The 15994-nt window shown below is 44.6% G+C and overlaps 1 protein-coding gene across 4 annotated transcripts in view; it reads right to left on the bottom strand.

Annotated features, from left to right (window-relative positions):
- LOC311527048 (epithelial sodium channel subunit beta) overlaps positions 1 to 15994 on the bottom strand; it is a 51742-nt gene that overhangs the window by 14802 nt on the left and 20946 nt on the right. For all 4 annotated transcript variants that reach the window (XM_084640625.1, XM_084640624.1, XM_084640626.1 and 1 more), the window contains 6 exons: positions 14585 to 14778; positions 8179 to 8282; positions 7351 to 7514; positions 6020 to 6127; positions 1028 to 1145; positions 152 to 227 (listed from right to left, as the gene is read on the bottom strand). In XM_084640625.1, the coding sequence (XP_084496751.1) occupies positions 152 to 227; positions 1028 to 1145; positions 6020 to 6127; positions 7351 to 7514; positions 8179 to 8282; positions 14585 to 14778 (764 nt within the window). The remainder of the gene's footprint in view (positions 1 to 151; positions 228 to 1027; positions 1146 to 6019; positions 6128 to 7350; positions 7515 to 8178; positions 8283 to 14584; positions 14779 to 15994) is intronic.

Raw genomic sequence — 15994 nt, 5'->3', positions numbered from 1 at the left:
TTTCTCACTTTTCTTAAATTATCAGAACTTTAGTTTGATTTCAAACACCCCAAAAAGGATTTTAGATTTTAAGATCATCACTGTTCAGTGAGGAATGAAACGCAGGATTCCCTCCACCTTGAGAACTGCCAGAGAGAGTTTATTTACTTACTTGCATGTTTCCTTACAAGAGTCAATACAAAACTGCCTGTGTCCTATACTTGCTCTCAGTGAAGAATAGCAATATGCTGTTTGGTGAAAACAAAAAGCAAACAATCCTTTCAGATGAGAACTTTGCTGCTGCACAAATTTGCATCCCCTTTAACCTTCTGGTTTTTTGGAAAACCATTTAAGCAAAAACAGTTAAACTCTTAGACGACGTAACACTTTTTGCAGATAGCTATTATTAAGGGCTTAGCAGATTGATTATGCAGCACTGTACTACATAAGATAGATCTTCATCACTCCAGTAGGTATCATGGGCTGTCACTTGAAATAGAAACTCATTGAATGTAGTAATGCACCTTGTTTTACTACAATCCCTTTTCTGTGAATGTCTGTCACAAGAGAACTGCAGCACTCAGAAACATTCAGAGCAGACACAGTTGTGTGCTGAGGATTACATCTATTCTGTGTCACCTTGTATTGAAGGGGCAAATTCATCTGGGGTCTGTACAAACCTGTGGAGAAGTGCTGACCTTTCTGTGCTAAGAGACCTGAAATGCAACAAGGCCGGTGCGGTGCTTTCTGTTCACTTCATAGCAGAAATCCCTGTTGTCTCATACCATGTTGGTGTTACCAGCTGGTCATCTCTGTGTGAGCAGCCTTCAGCTAAACTGCTATGGAACTTGAGGTTTCTTAATCTGATGCCAGAGCTAAGAACTCTGCCACGCTACTCACTATCCATCTGGTTAGCAAACAGCGCCACTGCTGAACTCATACAAGGAAAGTGTTTAATTCAGTTACTTAAAATGTTCCTGACGGAGCCCTGTATGTTTCTGATCCCTTTCCTGATGCATTATGGGGCCTTGTTACTTCATGTTCTTACCCCAGTCTGGATCAACTTCACTGTTGCAATAATTTACCCCTTCAGGTAAAGGAAACAGATAGTGACCACACCCACAGTTTTCGAACATCTGAGCTTGGAAACAGGAGCGCAGACAAGCCTGCAAAAAGGGGACAAGGAGCCATTTAGAACTGGGACATGCTCTCACGCTGATCAGTGCATCAAAGAGTGCAGAGACCGCTCCCAGATGCCTTCCTACCAGGGCCTATTCCTCCCACAATGAATGGAAGATTTTGGAGACTTATGTTAGGAAAAGCTAATTTTGCACAGGGAGCCAGTTTTGCTGGTTTAACAAGCTGAACTGCATGGTGTGACTTGAGGCTGATGGTTCTTACAGGTGGAGTGATAAGCATGTACAAATCAGAATGCACTGGCAGACTATGGAACTCAGTAGTAGCGAATGGTTTGGTTTACAATTCCCAGCTGTTAAATCTTTGCTTTAGAACTCCAGCTGGCTTTGCTTTGCACTTTTACTGCTTTGATATCTAGTGATCTCAAAGCTCTTTACCATGGTGAGTAAATGGTAGTAACCCCATTTAACAGATGGAATAATGGAGTCTCAGAGAGCTTAAGCAGCTTACCTCTAGTCACACACAAAACTGATTATTTAGGGTTGCTGGGGAGTTATATGAGGTTTCCAAACTGAAATAAAAAGTAAGTTAAACTAAACCTATGGACCTTGACATTATTTCTTGGCCTTATATGGCATATTCTTTATTTTCCTTTGATTTATGAACATTGATGGATAGTATGCCTGACTAGGTGGTGGACTCCATTTTTCAAAATCCTTCTAACTTCTATTAAAATGTGAAACATTGGAAAGTTCTTATTACAGAGAGCAGCTCTCTGAAAGCTGAATTTTCTTCTCCACCCATCCACATCCTTCCCATGAGACAGTCATGGCTGCAGCTTACCCTATGATCGAGGCTGCACGTTCTGATTAGCCTTTCAGTCTCGGGCCATTGTGAAGCAGGATGACACCCCTAAGACATTGGACTGGGATATTTGATGAAGGAGTGAGAGAAGAAATTGGAGACTAAGAAAAGAGAAAAACCCAACACCTCCAGCTGAATGAAGGGAAATGTCTAAGGATTTTACTATAATTAGTCATAGAGCAATGAAAAAGTTCCATTTTGATGACAAGTCTTTAAATGTCCCTTGGGAGATATGCATTACATATGGACTGAGGCAAAATTTAGAAACCGTTAAGCTAAGTATTATTTATTAAGTACTGATAGTGTCATTTCAAGTGTCCGCTTCATTAAATATTTTAAAATTAATGTAAAGGGGTCTAATGAAAACATGTATATTGTTAGATATGTGAAATACCTACTACTCCATAGAGCCCATCCCCAGGCTTGGGAGGGGTGTGTTAATCTCCAAGCCAGCTGTAAATGACTCAAGCAAAAGGGCTTCTGCTGTTCCACAGCAGTCTGACATTTGTCATGATTAGGAAATATGTTCTGCTTAAATATCCCTCAGTTCTCTTGTATTCCATTAGGCCTAGTTACAGCCTTGTGAGTTTAGAAACAAACGCTATGAAAAGCGCAATATAAATGCTAAGCAAACATATCTGGTTTCTCTCCCGTCTTTGATTCTGAAGAAGAAGAAAGGCCTGGGGTGAATTTGCATTTCCATCTAGTGAAAGCCAAACTTCCGTTTTCAGTCTCAAGTGAAATAAATTCTTTAAGGAAAACAAGATAATGAAAGAACAAAAGTGAAGTCTCCATGAGAGAGCCACGTTTGTGTGCTTAGTTCCTGTCACAGGCATCAGCCTTTGTGCCTGCCTGTCTCTGCAGAAGGCAGAGTTGTTAGCAGTTTAAAGTTGTAGCACACCTAAGTCAAAAGATAATATTTATACAGCTACGTAGACCAGAGATACCTTTAACTTCCCAATGCCTATGAAACAGCAGTAATCATGCTGTTTCCCGAAATAACTGAATATTACAGTCTGAAGGAAAAGTAGATAATCTTGAATGGCTTCCTATCCAGAATTGTGGTAGCTGTTTATGTTGCAATCCACCCAAGACTGTAGTAGTTATTCTAGACTGATTTTACCCTCCAATATTCTAACCGAAGTAGCCTGGGAAGTATACACTGATTGTTCAATAATCCCTTCTGAGTCCAAAGCACATCCCTAGTGCACAGGTGTAACGATTACATTACAACTCCAGGCCCATTGGCTAGTTAACTCACTGTTCTATAATAAAAGGATTGCAGTCAATCATCAGACACACACAAATCAAACATTATCCTCTCACGACCAACAATGAAATTCTTTCCTTATTGACACTATGTAAATATCACAGTGCTCCTTTACAGGAGACCTGCAAAGGCAAAAATTGGTTTGTGCCTTTTGCTGCTTTATGATGACAAAGGGTCAGTAAGGTGTGAGATTAACAAGCTATATATTGTCCTGTTGGTGATTTAGCTGAGAAATATCAGGAATGTAGAGGCTTGTCAGCGCTTTTTCTGCTGGCGGACTCTAGAGAGGCCCCAGCTGTGGACTGGGAGCCTTCTCAGCCCTTGCTTAAGTTGTGGAAGAAACAGATGTTATCCAACAAAAGTAGAAATTTCAAACTGTCCAAATAAAAATTCTCTTCTCACCCCCTCAGGCAGATACCTTCTGGGTATCTGTGGGGCCATAATGCTTGTCAATAGTGTCTTGTAAGAAGAACAGAGCAGAGAAGACCTGAATGTGGGATGTGCTCAAGCTGGATAATTTCTCTTTAAAAAGTGTTTCAAGCCCCCTTTATCCTTCATAAAGAAGCAAAAAAGGGGGTCACACCCATTTTCCCCCTTTGTGAGTCACCTTTAACACACTAGCCATACCCCATGGCAATTCGCACCGTGCCCCGCCTCCAAAGGGATAGCCCCCAGACAATCTGCTAAAGCAGGTGCAGGCCCAATCCTCCTCAGCTGCTCCCTGCCCGCTGAGTCTTTACTGTTGGCTCCTTTCTATTGTCTGACAAGGACAACGTTTGCAACACAGGAGGCAGAACGGTCATTCAGCAGCTCATCCTCTAGCAAACCCGTTTGTTGTCCTGTGCACTGCTCTGCCAGGAGGGGTGTCCCCTAATTAAGTCTGACTTTGGGATCACTGGACGACAAGCCCCTTTCACTCTCTCTCTGTAGATAAGGCACAAGGACTTTCAGTTCCTTGAAAGAATCATCAGTTTTCCTATAGGCAGTAGGAGCCCCGGCTAGGATGCCTCCATTCCTCCCCCTCTCCTCCCCGCCAACAGCTCCATTTCATGGGAGAGGTCTGATTTCACAGTCTGTGACCTGTTTTTCACAGCTGTGAATTGGGTAGGGTCATATGGTAGCTTCAGGGGTAATTTATAGCTACAGAGATTCTGGGCCATTTCTGCTCGGCTTTTGTTATGCCCTGCTAGAGTCCTGCTAAGTGCCGCAGGCGGTGGAAACCCAAGTGGCCTTAGAGGTGGCTGAATTGCAGACACAGCATTTAGGACGGGAACAGGAGGGGACATTTTGAACATTGTGGTTGGAGTCACCCTATTGCTGCCTTTGCTCTGATTTCAGGATGGATGGGGGCCTCCAGCCATGGGGCTTCAGAGGGAACTCTATTCTGGGACGCTCAGCCCCGAGACAGAAACTGGGCAGCAGTGTAGAGGCAATGAACAAAACCAGACAAAGCTCACAAGTGCTGCCCGGCTGGACCAAGGAGGTAAATCACCCTGCTCTCCACCAGCACTATTGTCCTGAGTTTGTTCTCTGATGTTTTGCAGGGACACTTGTCCCTTAGGGCTCCCAGCCTTTCTAAAGCCCTAGGACATCCTTCAAACAAAACAGCTCTCTGGTACTTTCACCACATTCATTTTGGTTTTGTTCTGGCCAACAAGTTCTCACTGGGTGAGAACATCTCACTTGGAGTCCTTGTCCATCTTGGCATTTCTCTGGGCCCCATGTGCAGGCTCCACCTTTGCTTTATTCATTGTTGAGTTTTCCCATTACTTTACTGCTAATGCACTTATTTTGGTACATCACATTTTGTTGCACCCTGCAATTTATGTGGGAACTTTTGTCATTTCCCCTTTATGGTCTGACCCTTTAATCCATTCAAGTTTGCCCAACAGTTTGCCTGTTCTTCTAAAATACACTCTACTGGAAATCAATTTACGTTCTGTACTCCTTTTCTGTTCTCTCCAATCTTCTTAACAGTTTTTATCTGGCAGAGACAGACAAGCAAGCCTTTGGATGCTTGTCTGAAGGTAAGTAAAAGGGAGGAAAATTGGGAGGGATCCAATGAGAATGTATAATATATTGGAGGATGCACAGATATTCTAGATTCTGACTGCTTTGACTTGTGTATAATAATCATCCATGTCACCTGAGCTCCCACAGTCTCTTCCAGGGACCAAAAGCACAACAAAAACATTTTGCTTTTTCGGTTTACAAATAGCTGTTTTGCTTGTAAGTTGCACTTATTGGAATTCTGTGCAACCATAGGGAATGTTGCAAGGGAAACTTGCTAGGCTACCGCTTTGCAGAAAGCTACAGAACAGCAAAAAAATAAAGCTTCCAACTGGACAGAGTGAAAAGAACTGTTTTCCACCATGTCTTCACTCTGCTCAGCAATCTGTGTAGTAAGATTGAGAGACAGAGAATTACATTGAACTGGATTCTCTGTCTAAGCAATTTAAAAATTCCTAGTGGCTTAATATAACTTGGAATAGATAAATTGTTAAGCTTTGATCCTGCAAACATGCACACCAATTTTCCAACTGAACTCATTGGGAACATTCATATGTATGAAGTTATGGACATGCATAATCGTTTGCAAGATTAGGGCTCTCATTTGTGTTTGTTTCTTGTGCTTCATGCTTAATGGTTATTTTAGAGATTCTGATCTATTACGTTTAACTTATTCTCTAGAATCGTTCATATAAATTAAGAATTTAAATTGCTTAAAAGATTTATTTTTAAATTGTTTTAATTAATAATGCTTTTTACCTGTATGGAGTAGGAGGTGTTATATTCGTTATAAAGATTTTTTACGGGGACATCTGACCCATTCATAGTGCAGTCGCTGTAGGGATAACCCATCCGCTCAAGTTCATCCTGAAAGAAAACCAAACCCACCAAATATCTGTATGTTGTAGTCATAGTTCCTTTCTGTCACATTTCAGAGTAGCAGCTGTGTTAGTCTGTATTCGCAAAAAGAAATGGAGTCCTTGTGGCACCTTAGAGACTAACCCATTTATTTGAGCATAAGCTTTCGTGAGCTACAGCTCACTTCATCGGATGCAGTGAGCTGTAGCTCATGAAAGCTTATGCTCAAATAAATGGGTTAGTCTCTAAGGTGCCACAAGTACTCCTTTTCTTTCTGTCACATTTGTTTGGTGCGAGACCATTTCAGACACGCAGATCCTGCAGTTTCCCTGAAATGTACAGTCCTGGAGAGGCTATAACATCCACAGGTTGCAATATTCAAGGAACATCATCTTTGGGAAATGCATGGTGCTGAACTGGAATTCTTTGGTGCTCAGGAGGAGCATGGGGCTTCCTGGATTACACAGCGAGGACCTCCTCAGACCCCACTGCTCTGTGACCCCATCTGATTGTCTCTGGGGGAGGATTAATGGCAGATCCATGGGTTCCACCCTGTCCCAAACCCCAGGTTATACGTTGCAGTGACAACTGCATTATAGCCCATAGAAGGGAAGGGGAGGATTGAGTGAGAAGCTGGGATCTATGATGAGGGGGTTGTCTTAGCCACATTCAATGCATGGTAAAGGCTGACAGAGGCACAGCCAGCAAGACCAGTAGTAACCAAGCAAAACACCTAGTACCTTATTCACTGAACGTACAGAAAGAAACATGACACCTGTTGTCTGTAGAATTCTAGGAAGATTATGATGTTAATGACAATTATAAGTATGCTCTGAAGACTAACGACAAGGTCAGTCAGGGAGTGTAACATTCAGGTAACTGCACCTTAGTGAGAAGCAGGGGGCAAGGAAGAGGTGCCCTGCCCCGAAGACTCCATCCAGTTACTTTAGCTGCAGTGTTAAATGTAACTGGACTCGCTTAGCACTGCAGCTCCTGACACATGGAGTGAAGAGGCAACAATTACCTAGGCTGCGGCTTTTGGCTTCAATAAATCAGTTTACCAGATAAGTTGCATTCAATCTTTCATAAACAATGTTCCAAGCCGTAGCTCGAATATAACTTGGCTGTTTTGGACTGAGCCAGTTCAGTTAAGATTGAAAACAAACTTGGCTGCTGCCCCATCAGAGAGTCTTACTCTCCGACAATTTGTTCTGATAAAATGTCACACATACCACTAATATGCCAATAGAAGTTTCTGTCCCAGACATGGCATAGATGCCCTGGTCTTTAAGAAACGGGAAACTCTTCTGCTTATGCAGCATAAGCCTGGCCCCAGCAGTAGATGTGAGGTAGGGAATGTAGTCTTGTTGGCTGATGTCCAGAATTAACTTCAGTCCTGTGGGCACCAAACACAACATTCAAAAACCCACAACATGAAGTGCAGCATTTATATATAAACATGACTGTTTAGAGGAACTCTCTTACTATGCAGGGAAATCCCTCTCCCACTAAGAGAGGAGAACAGACCCTTCATCCTTAGATTGACCATTGTTACACTTGTTAATGCTTTGAAAAGGACTCTTTCCTTCCCACACATTGGCTGAGTGTAACACCTGATTCTGTCAGTGTTTTCCCAGGTATTCAGCTGAGATGCACTTTTCTTAAAGTCATCCCATTATTCTGTGTTATACCCTTTGCCATTCCATATATAATCCATGTCCTTCTTTGGGATTTAGCCCCTTTCTAATCCTGGCAGACAGTTATCGTTTTCCTATCCATTCCCTGTAGCTCCAAGAACTCATTCAAAAGAACATAACGGCCATACAGGGTCAGACAAAAAGGTCCATCTCGTCCAGTATTCTGTCTGCTGACAGTGGCCAATGCCAGGTGCTTCAGAGGGAATGAACAGAATAGACAATCGTCAAATGATCTATCCCCTGTCGTAGCCCTATATGATACCATAAATCGGCCTCTTCAAAACATGTAACATCTTGCTTTCTGCAGATGAAACATTTCCCAGCTGTCCTGTTTCCTTTGTTCCTTGGGGGTTTAGTACTTACCAAACTCTGCTCCTGGGTTGGAAGAAATCAGGGCTTCCTCATCCATGCCCCAGTTAAAGATGTAGCAGTTGCCATGGTCAGGATGATAGATCTGGGTGAAATTTCTGTAAGAATCATGCACAGTAAGGTGTGACCCTCTAAGGTGGTAAAAGAATGGGACTAATTGATCCTATGTTTTGATATCTTGTAGTTGTGCCTGGGATGTACAGGTAGCTTGTTTATTTGCTGCACACACAAATACAACAGTTTATTCTGGTAGACGATGCTCAGTTCCTAAGTGGTGTAGTTTCAACCAAATTGCTCTACTGAAAAATAGCAGCAGCAGCTCTTTGTGGGACTTCAGAGAGACTCGTTTGAAGTTTTTCTTTTATTAATTTCCATGGCAAGATTTCATTTTTTCCTATTGAATTTGACAGTGTCGCGGGCTCGTTGTCCCATAGAAATCCTTCCTGCTTCTGAGACAAGCATGGTGCTGGTTGGCAAAGGGAGCAATACACTAGGAGCTAGATCAGAGCTTCAGGTCGGTGGAGGTGCAGTGCTAACAAGTGTCTTTAATGGTGTGAATTATTTCAGGGCTCCTCACTTACAGGACCCTAAAGCACTGGGAGGAGGCTTAAATTGTGCCATCGATACGTTGTACTTAGCCAAAAACCCAAACAGAATTTAGAATATGGTATTTAAGGACCTTGTAAATAAAGTATTTTCCAGTATCAGTGGAGGCAGACTGGGGAAAGGGGATGTTCCACATTTAAACACAGAACTAACACGCAAGCGTTCCTTCTGGGAATGGAACAAAGTGCACAGGAGACGCTGTGACTTGAGCCTCAGTTGTGCCTACGGTGCGTCCTAGAACGGAGAAGTGCAGAGCTTCCCTGCCCCACAGTTGCTCTGGAAAGCCTCATGCCTCACGCAGGCCCAGTACCTCTAGAAGCACAGCCATTGTGATACCCACAGCACGGGGCTAGCCAGGGCTCATCTCCTCGGGGAGGTCACTGGCACTGCTTGGCTCAGGGGAGCACCAGGCCTGACCTTGCGCCGAGAGAGGGAAAAAGGTTCCTTGTAGCACCTACCCCTCGGCCCTCTTGCTCACCTGTGCAGGGTATAGACACAGTCTTGCCCACAGAGCCAGCATCTCAGAGGTACGTGCCGTCCCGTGACAGAAAGGAGCCTGCCTGGGATTTTCTATTGAATGCTACAGTGTGACATAAGTGTGGCACACCCAAATAAGTGCCTGGCTTAGGGCTGTGATAACTGACTTGCCCTAGGGCTGTAATAATTGACTTGCCAAGTTTAGATAACTACCCAACTATTTGTTTGTTGATAATTCTTGTAATATCCTGTACAGAGCAGTACTGTGGGAAGGGCTCGTTACAGCCCAGGTTGGAATCATACACTCAGTTCTGCAGAACTGCAGATACAAAGGGTTTGTCAATCACAAGGCATGTTGAGGGAAGAAGTGTACACTGGGCCAAATGCTGTGCTCTAGGGTTAGTTATTCAGACAAACTCTCACAGGAGCCATTTGAGCTCTGAAGGTGCTCGTCCCCTCTGAAAATCAGGCCACTTATTTATGTACTCGACTTTAGGGTGTGAAGTTTAAAGATTGGCCTTAGTTCCTTTTCTGGGGTCATGAGGAGTCGGTGACAGAGCTGGGATTGGGACTCTTCTGATTCCCTGTCCTGTGCTTACATCACCAGACCCACCAGCAGCGGGTCAGAGAGAAGGGATGACTGGACGATTAACAGTTGCTGAGCTGAGCAGAGCACCTCTCCGAGGTCTCCTGGCACCAAGGGAAGTTCGTACATTCTCAAACACAGATGGGCAAATACATCTGTTATGAGCATTGGCTCACAGTCTCTCCTCTGTTAGCAGGTAGAGCCCCCACTCTTGTCAATATAGGTTCCACTCTGAGAGCATGTGGAGGGTACAACCCTTCATAATAACGAGCGAACCCATCAACTTGTGTTGGAAGACTGCAGAGCGGACATTGGGTGTCCAGGCGCCCTGCAGAGTAACGGCTCTCACTCCATGCATGGAACTCCACTGATATCCAAATGGTAATCAGCAACCTTGGGAATATGCCCAGGGCAATTGGCTTTGTTGCTGACAGGAATAAAACATGCACAGACTCTCCACCTGGTACACAGACACACTGGCATTGTTCTGTGTTGGGACACTTGGTACAAATAAGACCGTGATAGAAGAGTAATTAAGTCTCTGTGCTTATGTTAGTTCCAAATCATCCACCAGTGACCGCAGGGTGTTAATCAGCAGGCACATTTTCAATTACTCAGTCTGTACAAATGGAAGAAGGAAGATGAGAAAGATTAAGGGTCTAATCCTGCAGCTGTGAAGAGCACATAATTCCCACTGATTTGGAGGGGAGCTTGGAGTAGTGTTGATATTAACCAATCCATAATCACCCTGCAGCCCATGTACATGTCAGACATGTCTGCTCTTTTGCTCCTTAGGGTCATTTCTATTGATTGACATGAATATTATACATAATGTAAATATTATAATTAATATTCACCAGCAAATTCCTTTGCAATGCTCCTATGCAGAATTAAATTGATCTCAGTTACCCAGACTTTACCAGCTAAGCCTTAAGTGTTGGCTTCTCAGTATGCCAATCTGTACATGTAATTAAAGTAAGAACACTATCAGATTTCACCAGTAGGGTTTTTCAAGTTGTGTGTTGGAGCCTGTGGACAAGAATGAGATACTATAAGCAGGGAAAGTGAACAAACTCAGATCAAATTAAGACCAACCTGCACCTGCTTCTAAAACTCAAACCAACTCCAGCCTGAGAATATTTTACTCTGCCCCTGCATGTCCACTGCAGCTGGGATCTTGACCTGCTGCTCACAAACCGGGAAGAATTAGTGGGGAAAGCAAAAGTGGATGGAAATCTGGGAGGCAGTGACCATGAGTTGGTTGAGTTCAGGATCCTGACACAGGGAAGAAAGGTAAGCAGCAGGATATGGACCCTGGACTTCAGGAAAGCAGACTTCGACTCCCTCAGGGAACGGATGGGTAGGATGCCCTGGGGGACTAACATGAAGGGGAAAGGAGTTCAGGAGAGCTGGCTGTATTTCAAGGAATCCCTGCTGAGGTTACAGGGACAAACCATCCCGATGTGTCGAAAGAATAGTAAATATGGCAGGTGACCAGCTTGGCTTGACAGTGAAATCCTTGCTGATCTTAAACACAAAAAAGAAGCTTACAAGAAGTGGAAGGTTGGACATATGACCAGGGAAGAGTATAAAAATATTGCTCGGGCATGTAGGAATGAAATCAGGAGGGCCAAATCGCACCTGGAGCTGCAGCTAGCAAGAGATGTCAAGAGTAACAAGAAGGGTTTCTTCAGGTATGTTGGCAACAAGAAGAAAGCCAAGGAAAGTGTGGGCCCCTTAATGAATGAGGGAGGCAACCTAGTGACAGAGGATGTGGAAAAAGCTAATGTACTCCATGCTTTTTTTGCCTCTGTCTTCACTAACAAGGTCAGCTCCCAGACTGCTGTGCTAGGCATCACAACATGGGGAATAGATGGCCAGCCCTCTGTGGAGAAAGAGGTGCTTAGGGACTATTTAGAAAAGCTGGATGTGCACAAGTCCATGGGGCTGGACGAGTTGCATCCGAGAGTGCTAAAGGAATTGGCAGCTGTGATTGCAGAGCCATTGGCCATTATCTTTGAAAACTCGTGACGAACGGGGGAAGGCCCGGATGACTGGAAAAAGGCTAATGTAGTGCCAATCTTTAAAAAAGGGAAGAAGGAGGATCCTCGGAACTACAGGCCAGTCAGCCTCACTTCAGTCCCCGGAAAAATCATGGAGCATGTCCTCAAAGAATCAATCCTGAAGCACTTACATGAGAGGAAAGTGATCAGGAACAGTCAGCATGGATTCACCAAGGGAAGGTCATGCCTGACTAATCTAATCGCCTTCTATGATGAGATTACTGGTTCTGTGGATGAAGGGAAAGCAGTGGATGTATTGTTTCTTGACTTTAGCAAAGCTTTTGACACGGTCTCCCACAGTATTCTTGTCAGCAAGTTAAAGAAGTATGGGCTGGATGAATGCACTATAAGGTGGGTAGAAAGTTGGCTAGATTGTCTGGCTCAACGGGTAGTGATCAATGGCTCCATGTCTAGTTGGCAGCCGGTGTCAAGTGGAGTACCCCAAGGGTCAGTCCTGGGGCCGGTTTTGTTCAATATCTTCATAAATGATCTGGAGGATGGTGTGGATTGCACTCTCAGCAAATTTGCGGATGATACTAAACTGGGAGGAGTGGTAGATACGCTGGAGGGCAGGGATAGGATACAGAGGGCCCTAGACAAATTGGAGGATTGGGCCAAAAGAAATCTGATGAGGTTCAATAAGGATAAGTGCAGGGTCCTGCACTTAGGACGGAAGAACCCAATGCACAGCTACAGACTAGGGACCGAATGGCTAGGCAGCAGTTCTGCGGAAAAGGACCTAGGGGTGACAGTGGACGAGAAGCTGGATATGAGTCAGCAGTGTGCCCTTGTTGCCAAGAAGGCCAATGGCATTTTGGGATGTATAAGTAGGGGCATAACGAGCAGATCGAGGGACGTGATCATTCCTCTCTATTCGACATTGGTGAGGCCTCATCTGGAGTACTGTGTCCAGTTTTGGGCCCCACACTACAAGAAGGATGTGGATAAATTGGAGAGAATCCAGCGAAGGGCAACAAAAATGATTAGGGGTCTGGAACACATGACTTATGAGGAGAGGCTGAGGGAACTGGGATTGTTTAGTCTGCAGAAGAGAAGAATGAGGGGGGATTTGATAGCTACTTTCAACTACCTCAGAGGTGGTTCCAGAGAGGATGGTTCTAGACTATTCTCAGTGGTAGAAGATGACAGGACAAGGAGTAATGGTCTCAAGTTGCAGTGGGGGAGGTTTAGGTTGGATATTAGGAAAAACTTTTTCACTAGGGGGGTGGTGAAACATAGAATCATAGAATCATAGAATATCAGGGTTGGAAGGGACCCCAGAAGGTCATCTAGTCCAACCCCCTGCTCAAAGCAGGACCAATTCCCAGTTAAATCATCCCAGCCAGGGCTTTGTCAAGCCTGACCTTAAAAACCTCTAAGGAAGGAGATTCTACCACCTCCCTAGGTAATGCATTCCAGTGTTTCACCACCCTCTTAGTGAAAAAGTTTTTCCTAATATCCAATCTAAACCTCCCCCACTGCAACTTTAGACCATTACTCCTCGTTCTGTCATCTGCTACATTCTGAAACACTGGAATGCGTTACCTAGGGAGGTGGTAGAATCTCCTTCCTTAGAAGTTTTTAAGGTCAGGCTTGACAAAGCCCTGGCTGGGATGATTTAATTGGGGATTGGTCCTGCTTTGAGCAGGGGGTTGGACTAGATGACCTCCTGAGGTCCCTTCCAACCCTGATATTCTATGATTCTATGATCAAAACCAGAAATCCTGTGGGATATGTGGCTCTCGTATTAACTAGGGAGCATTGGAAATCTCTTGATTCACTGAGGTAAGCTTAAGAAAAGCAGCGACCCCTGGAGCTGCTGAAGCCTATTGCAGTAGCTTTGTCCATCACTAATTACAGGTCAGGCGCATGGTCTTCGAGGTTGAAGTTTTTGAATTGAGGTTTTCTTTTTAAAATTAAAAAATATTCTGCCATAAACCTGACTATGTGGGTTGTTTCCCCTGCTGCACTCCGCTCTCCCTGTGAAATAGACTCAAGTGTAGGCTCTGTACTGGCTGGAACCGCAGAGACAGAGCTGCAGCATGAACGGAGGTGTCTTTTCCCTTTTTTTAAATAACTGACTATTTAAGAAGTTACCTTAAATTTTGGTTGGAGGCTTTAACAGAAGCGAGCATCCAGTAACACTCCAAATGGGGAAGCTGTGATGGGAATACCCAGTTCAAGTTTAGGCCATTTAATAATTTGATTTGAGATTCTGTTATAAGATCCCTGCTCCATTCAGGCTAATGAGCACCCAGCAACACTGGATGGATAAAAGCCAAATTGCAATTCATTGCTGTAAGGAGTGAGACTTGTGTGCTGTTTCTATTACAAATTAATACAGACTTCTAGATAAACATTTTTCTTTGCCTTTTAAGGACTTGATTCTGTACAATTAAAATATTTAGAAAGACAATAAAAGGAGCAGGAATCACACATCAGTGTGAGGCCCTGGCTCGTACATGATTTAATAATTCATAGTAGTAGTAATTATTCATATTTCCAAAGCATCTAGGAGCCTCTGTCATGGACCAGGACCCCATTGTGCTCAGCATTCTACAGACACAGAAGAAAGTGGTCCCTGCTCCGAAGAGCTTCATACTCATTTTGCCCAGTATAGTTTCAAGTGACACTGAGAGTAAGTAGAAGTTCAGTGGGTTCCACATACCTGTAGCTGCAGGGCTCTGCCCCATACAGACATGCTAGGATCATGTCCTCTGGCTGGTAGCCCATCCTGATCCTCTCTTGCAGCGGGACTTTCGAGAGGATGCTAGTAGACTGTAGAACGTACCATTCTGTCACTGCTTGGGCTGCGCTGGTGAAGTTCCTGTAGATGCACTGGGGGGTGTCCTTGTGGTGGCACTGAAGACACATGGAGTTAGATATTAATGTGTAACTAACAAACAACCAGCAGGCGGCTGGCCTTGTGTTCAGAGGGATGGGATAACCTACGGGCTGGAGTAGTGGCTGTGGCCCTCTGTAGCATTCACAGGGTATTGGGGTCACAGCATACAGGAATGTAAATCCTGTGGCCACCTCCCAGCCCACTCCATCACCACTACCCATATGGGTATTTGCATGGCTGGCATGGATGCCCTTTCTGCAGAGCAAGGACATCTAAGTGCAGCTCTGCCCATGGTCCCCAGGGCAGGGCTTCAGTGGACTGGTGCATCTAACACGGGCCTTCATACCACAGGTGAATTTCACCTTGGAACCCATCTGCTGTCAGTTGCACCTAGCTCAGTTACCAGACGACCCTGCTACTGTGCACTAGAAGATCCCTAGTGTGCTACTCCCATGGAGTGGATAGCAATGTACTAAGGAGCTTTCCGGGTGTGGGAGCAGAGTCCATGCAGACCGTCAGTGTGCAATACATTAGCATGAGAGAGATTTACACACCAGCTTGCTGGGCACTAACTTTTCATCCACACAAGCCCTGAGTGTTTGATCCTGGTGGGGGCCCTCAGAATCCCTAATGAATGACTGCAGCCAGAGTCTCGGGTGTGTCACCTGGGGGCAGGATCAGGCCCAAAAGATTAGAAGTGAAACAAACTGGTTCTAGGCTGGTGTGATTAGAAAAATCTCAAACCCAGCAGCCCCCCAGTACGCCAGTGTTACCAGCGAGTCCTATGGAACAACCTTCCAGAGATGCACCAGCCTGATGGAGCAGCCCCCAGCCATACACCCAGTGTGTCACTCTGCGGGAAATCATTTGATATGGGATCCTTGCTCAGTTCCAACCAGCTCTAAACTGAGAGAAAATGACTGGAAATGATGCACAGAACTGTGCCAGGGCCCCTTTATGAGCCAGCATGGACCACATGATGCAGCTTTTCAAGAGAGAAACCTGGTGGAGAAACAAAATCCAGAGGCCCCATTTGTGCTTTACGTTCTAGCAGAGGCTATGTCTCATAGACTCATAGGTATTAAGGTCAGAAGGGACCATTATGATCATCTAGTCTGACCTCCTTCACAATGCAGGCCACAGAATCTCACCCACCCACTCCTGCAGTAAACCTCTCACCTATGTCTGACCTATTGAAGTCCTCAAATCATGGTTTAAAGACTTCAAGGTGCA

This window comes from Lepidochelys olivacea (assembly GCF_965140295.1).
Source record: "Lepidochelys olivacea isolate rLepOli2 genome assembly, chromosome: 10".
NCBI classification, from domain to species: Eukaryota; Metazoa; Chordata; order Testudines; family Cheloniidae; genus Lepidochelys; species Lepidochelys olivacea.
This window is presented reverse-complemented; position numbering and strand designations above follow the sequence as displayed.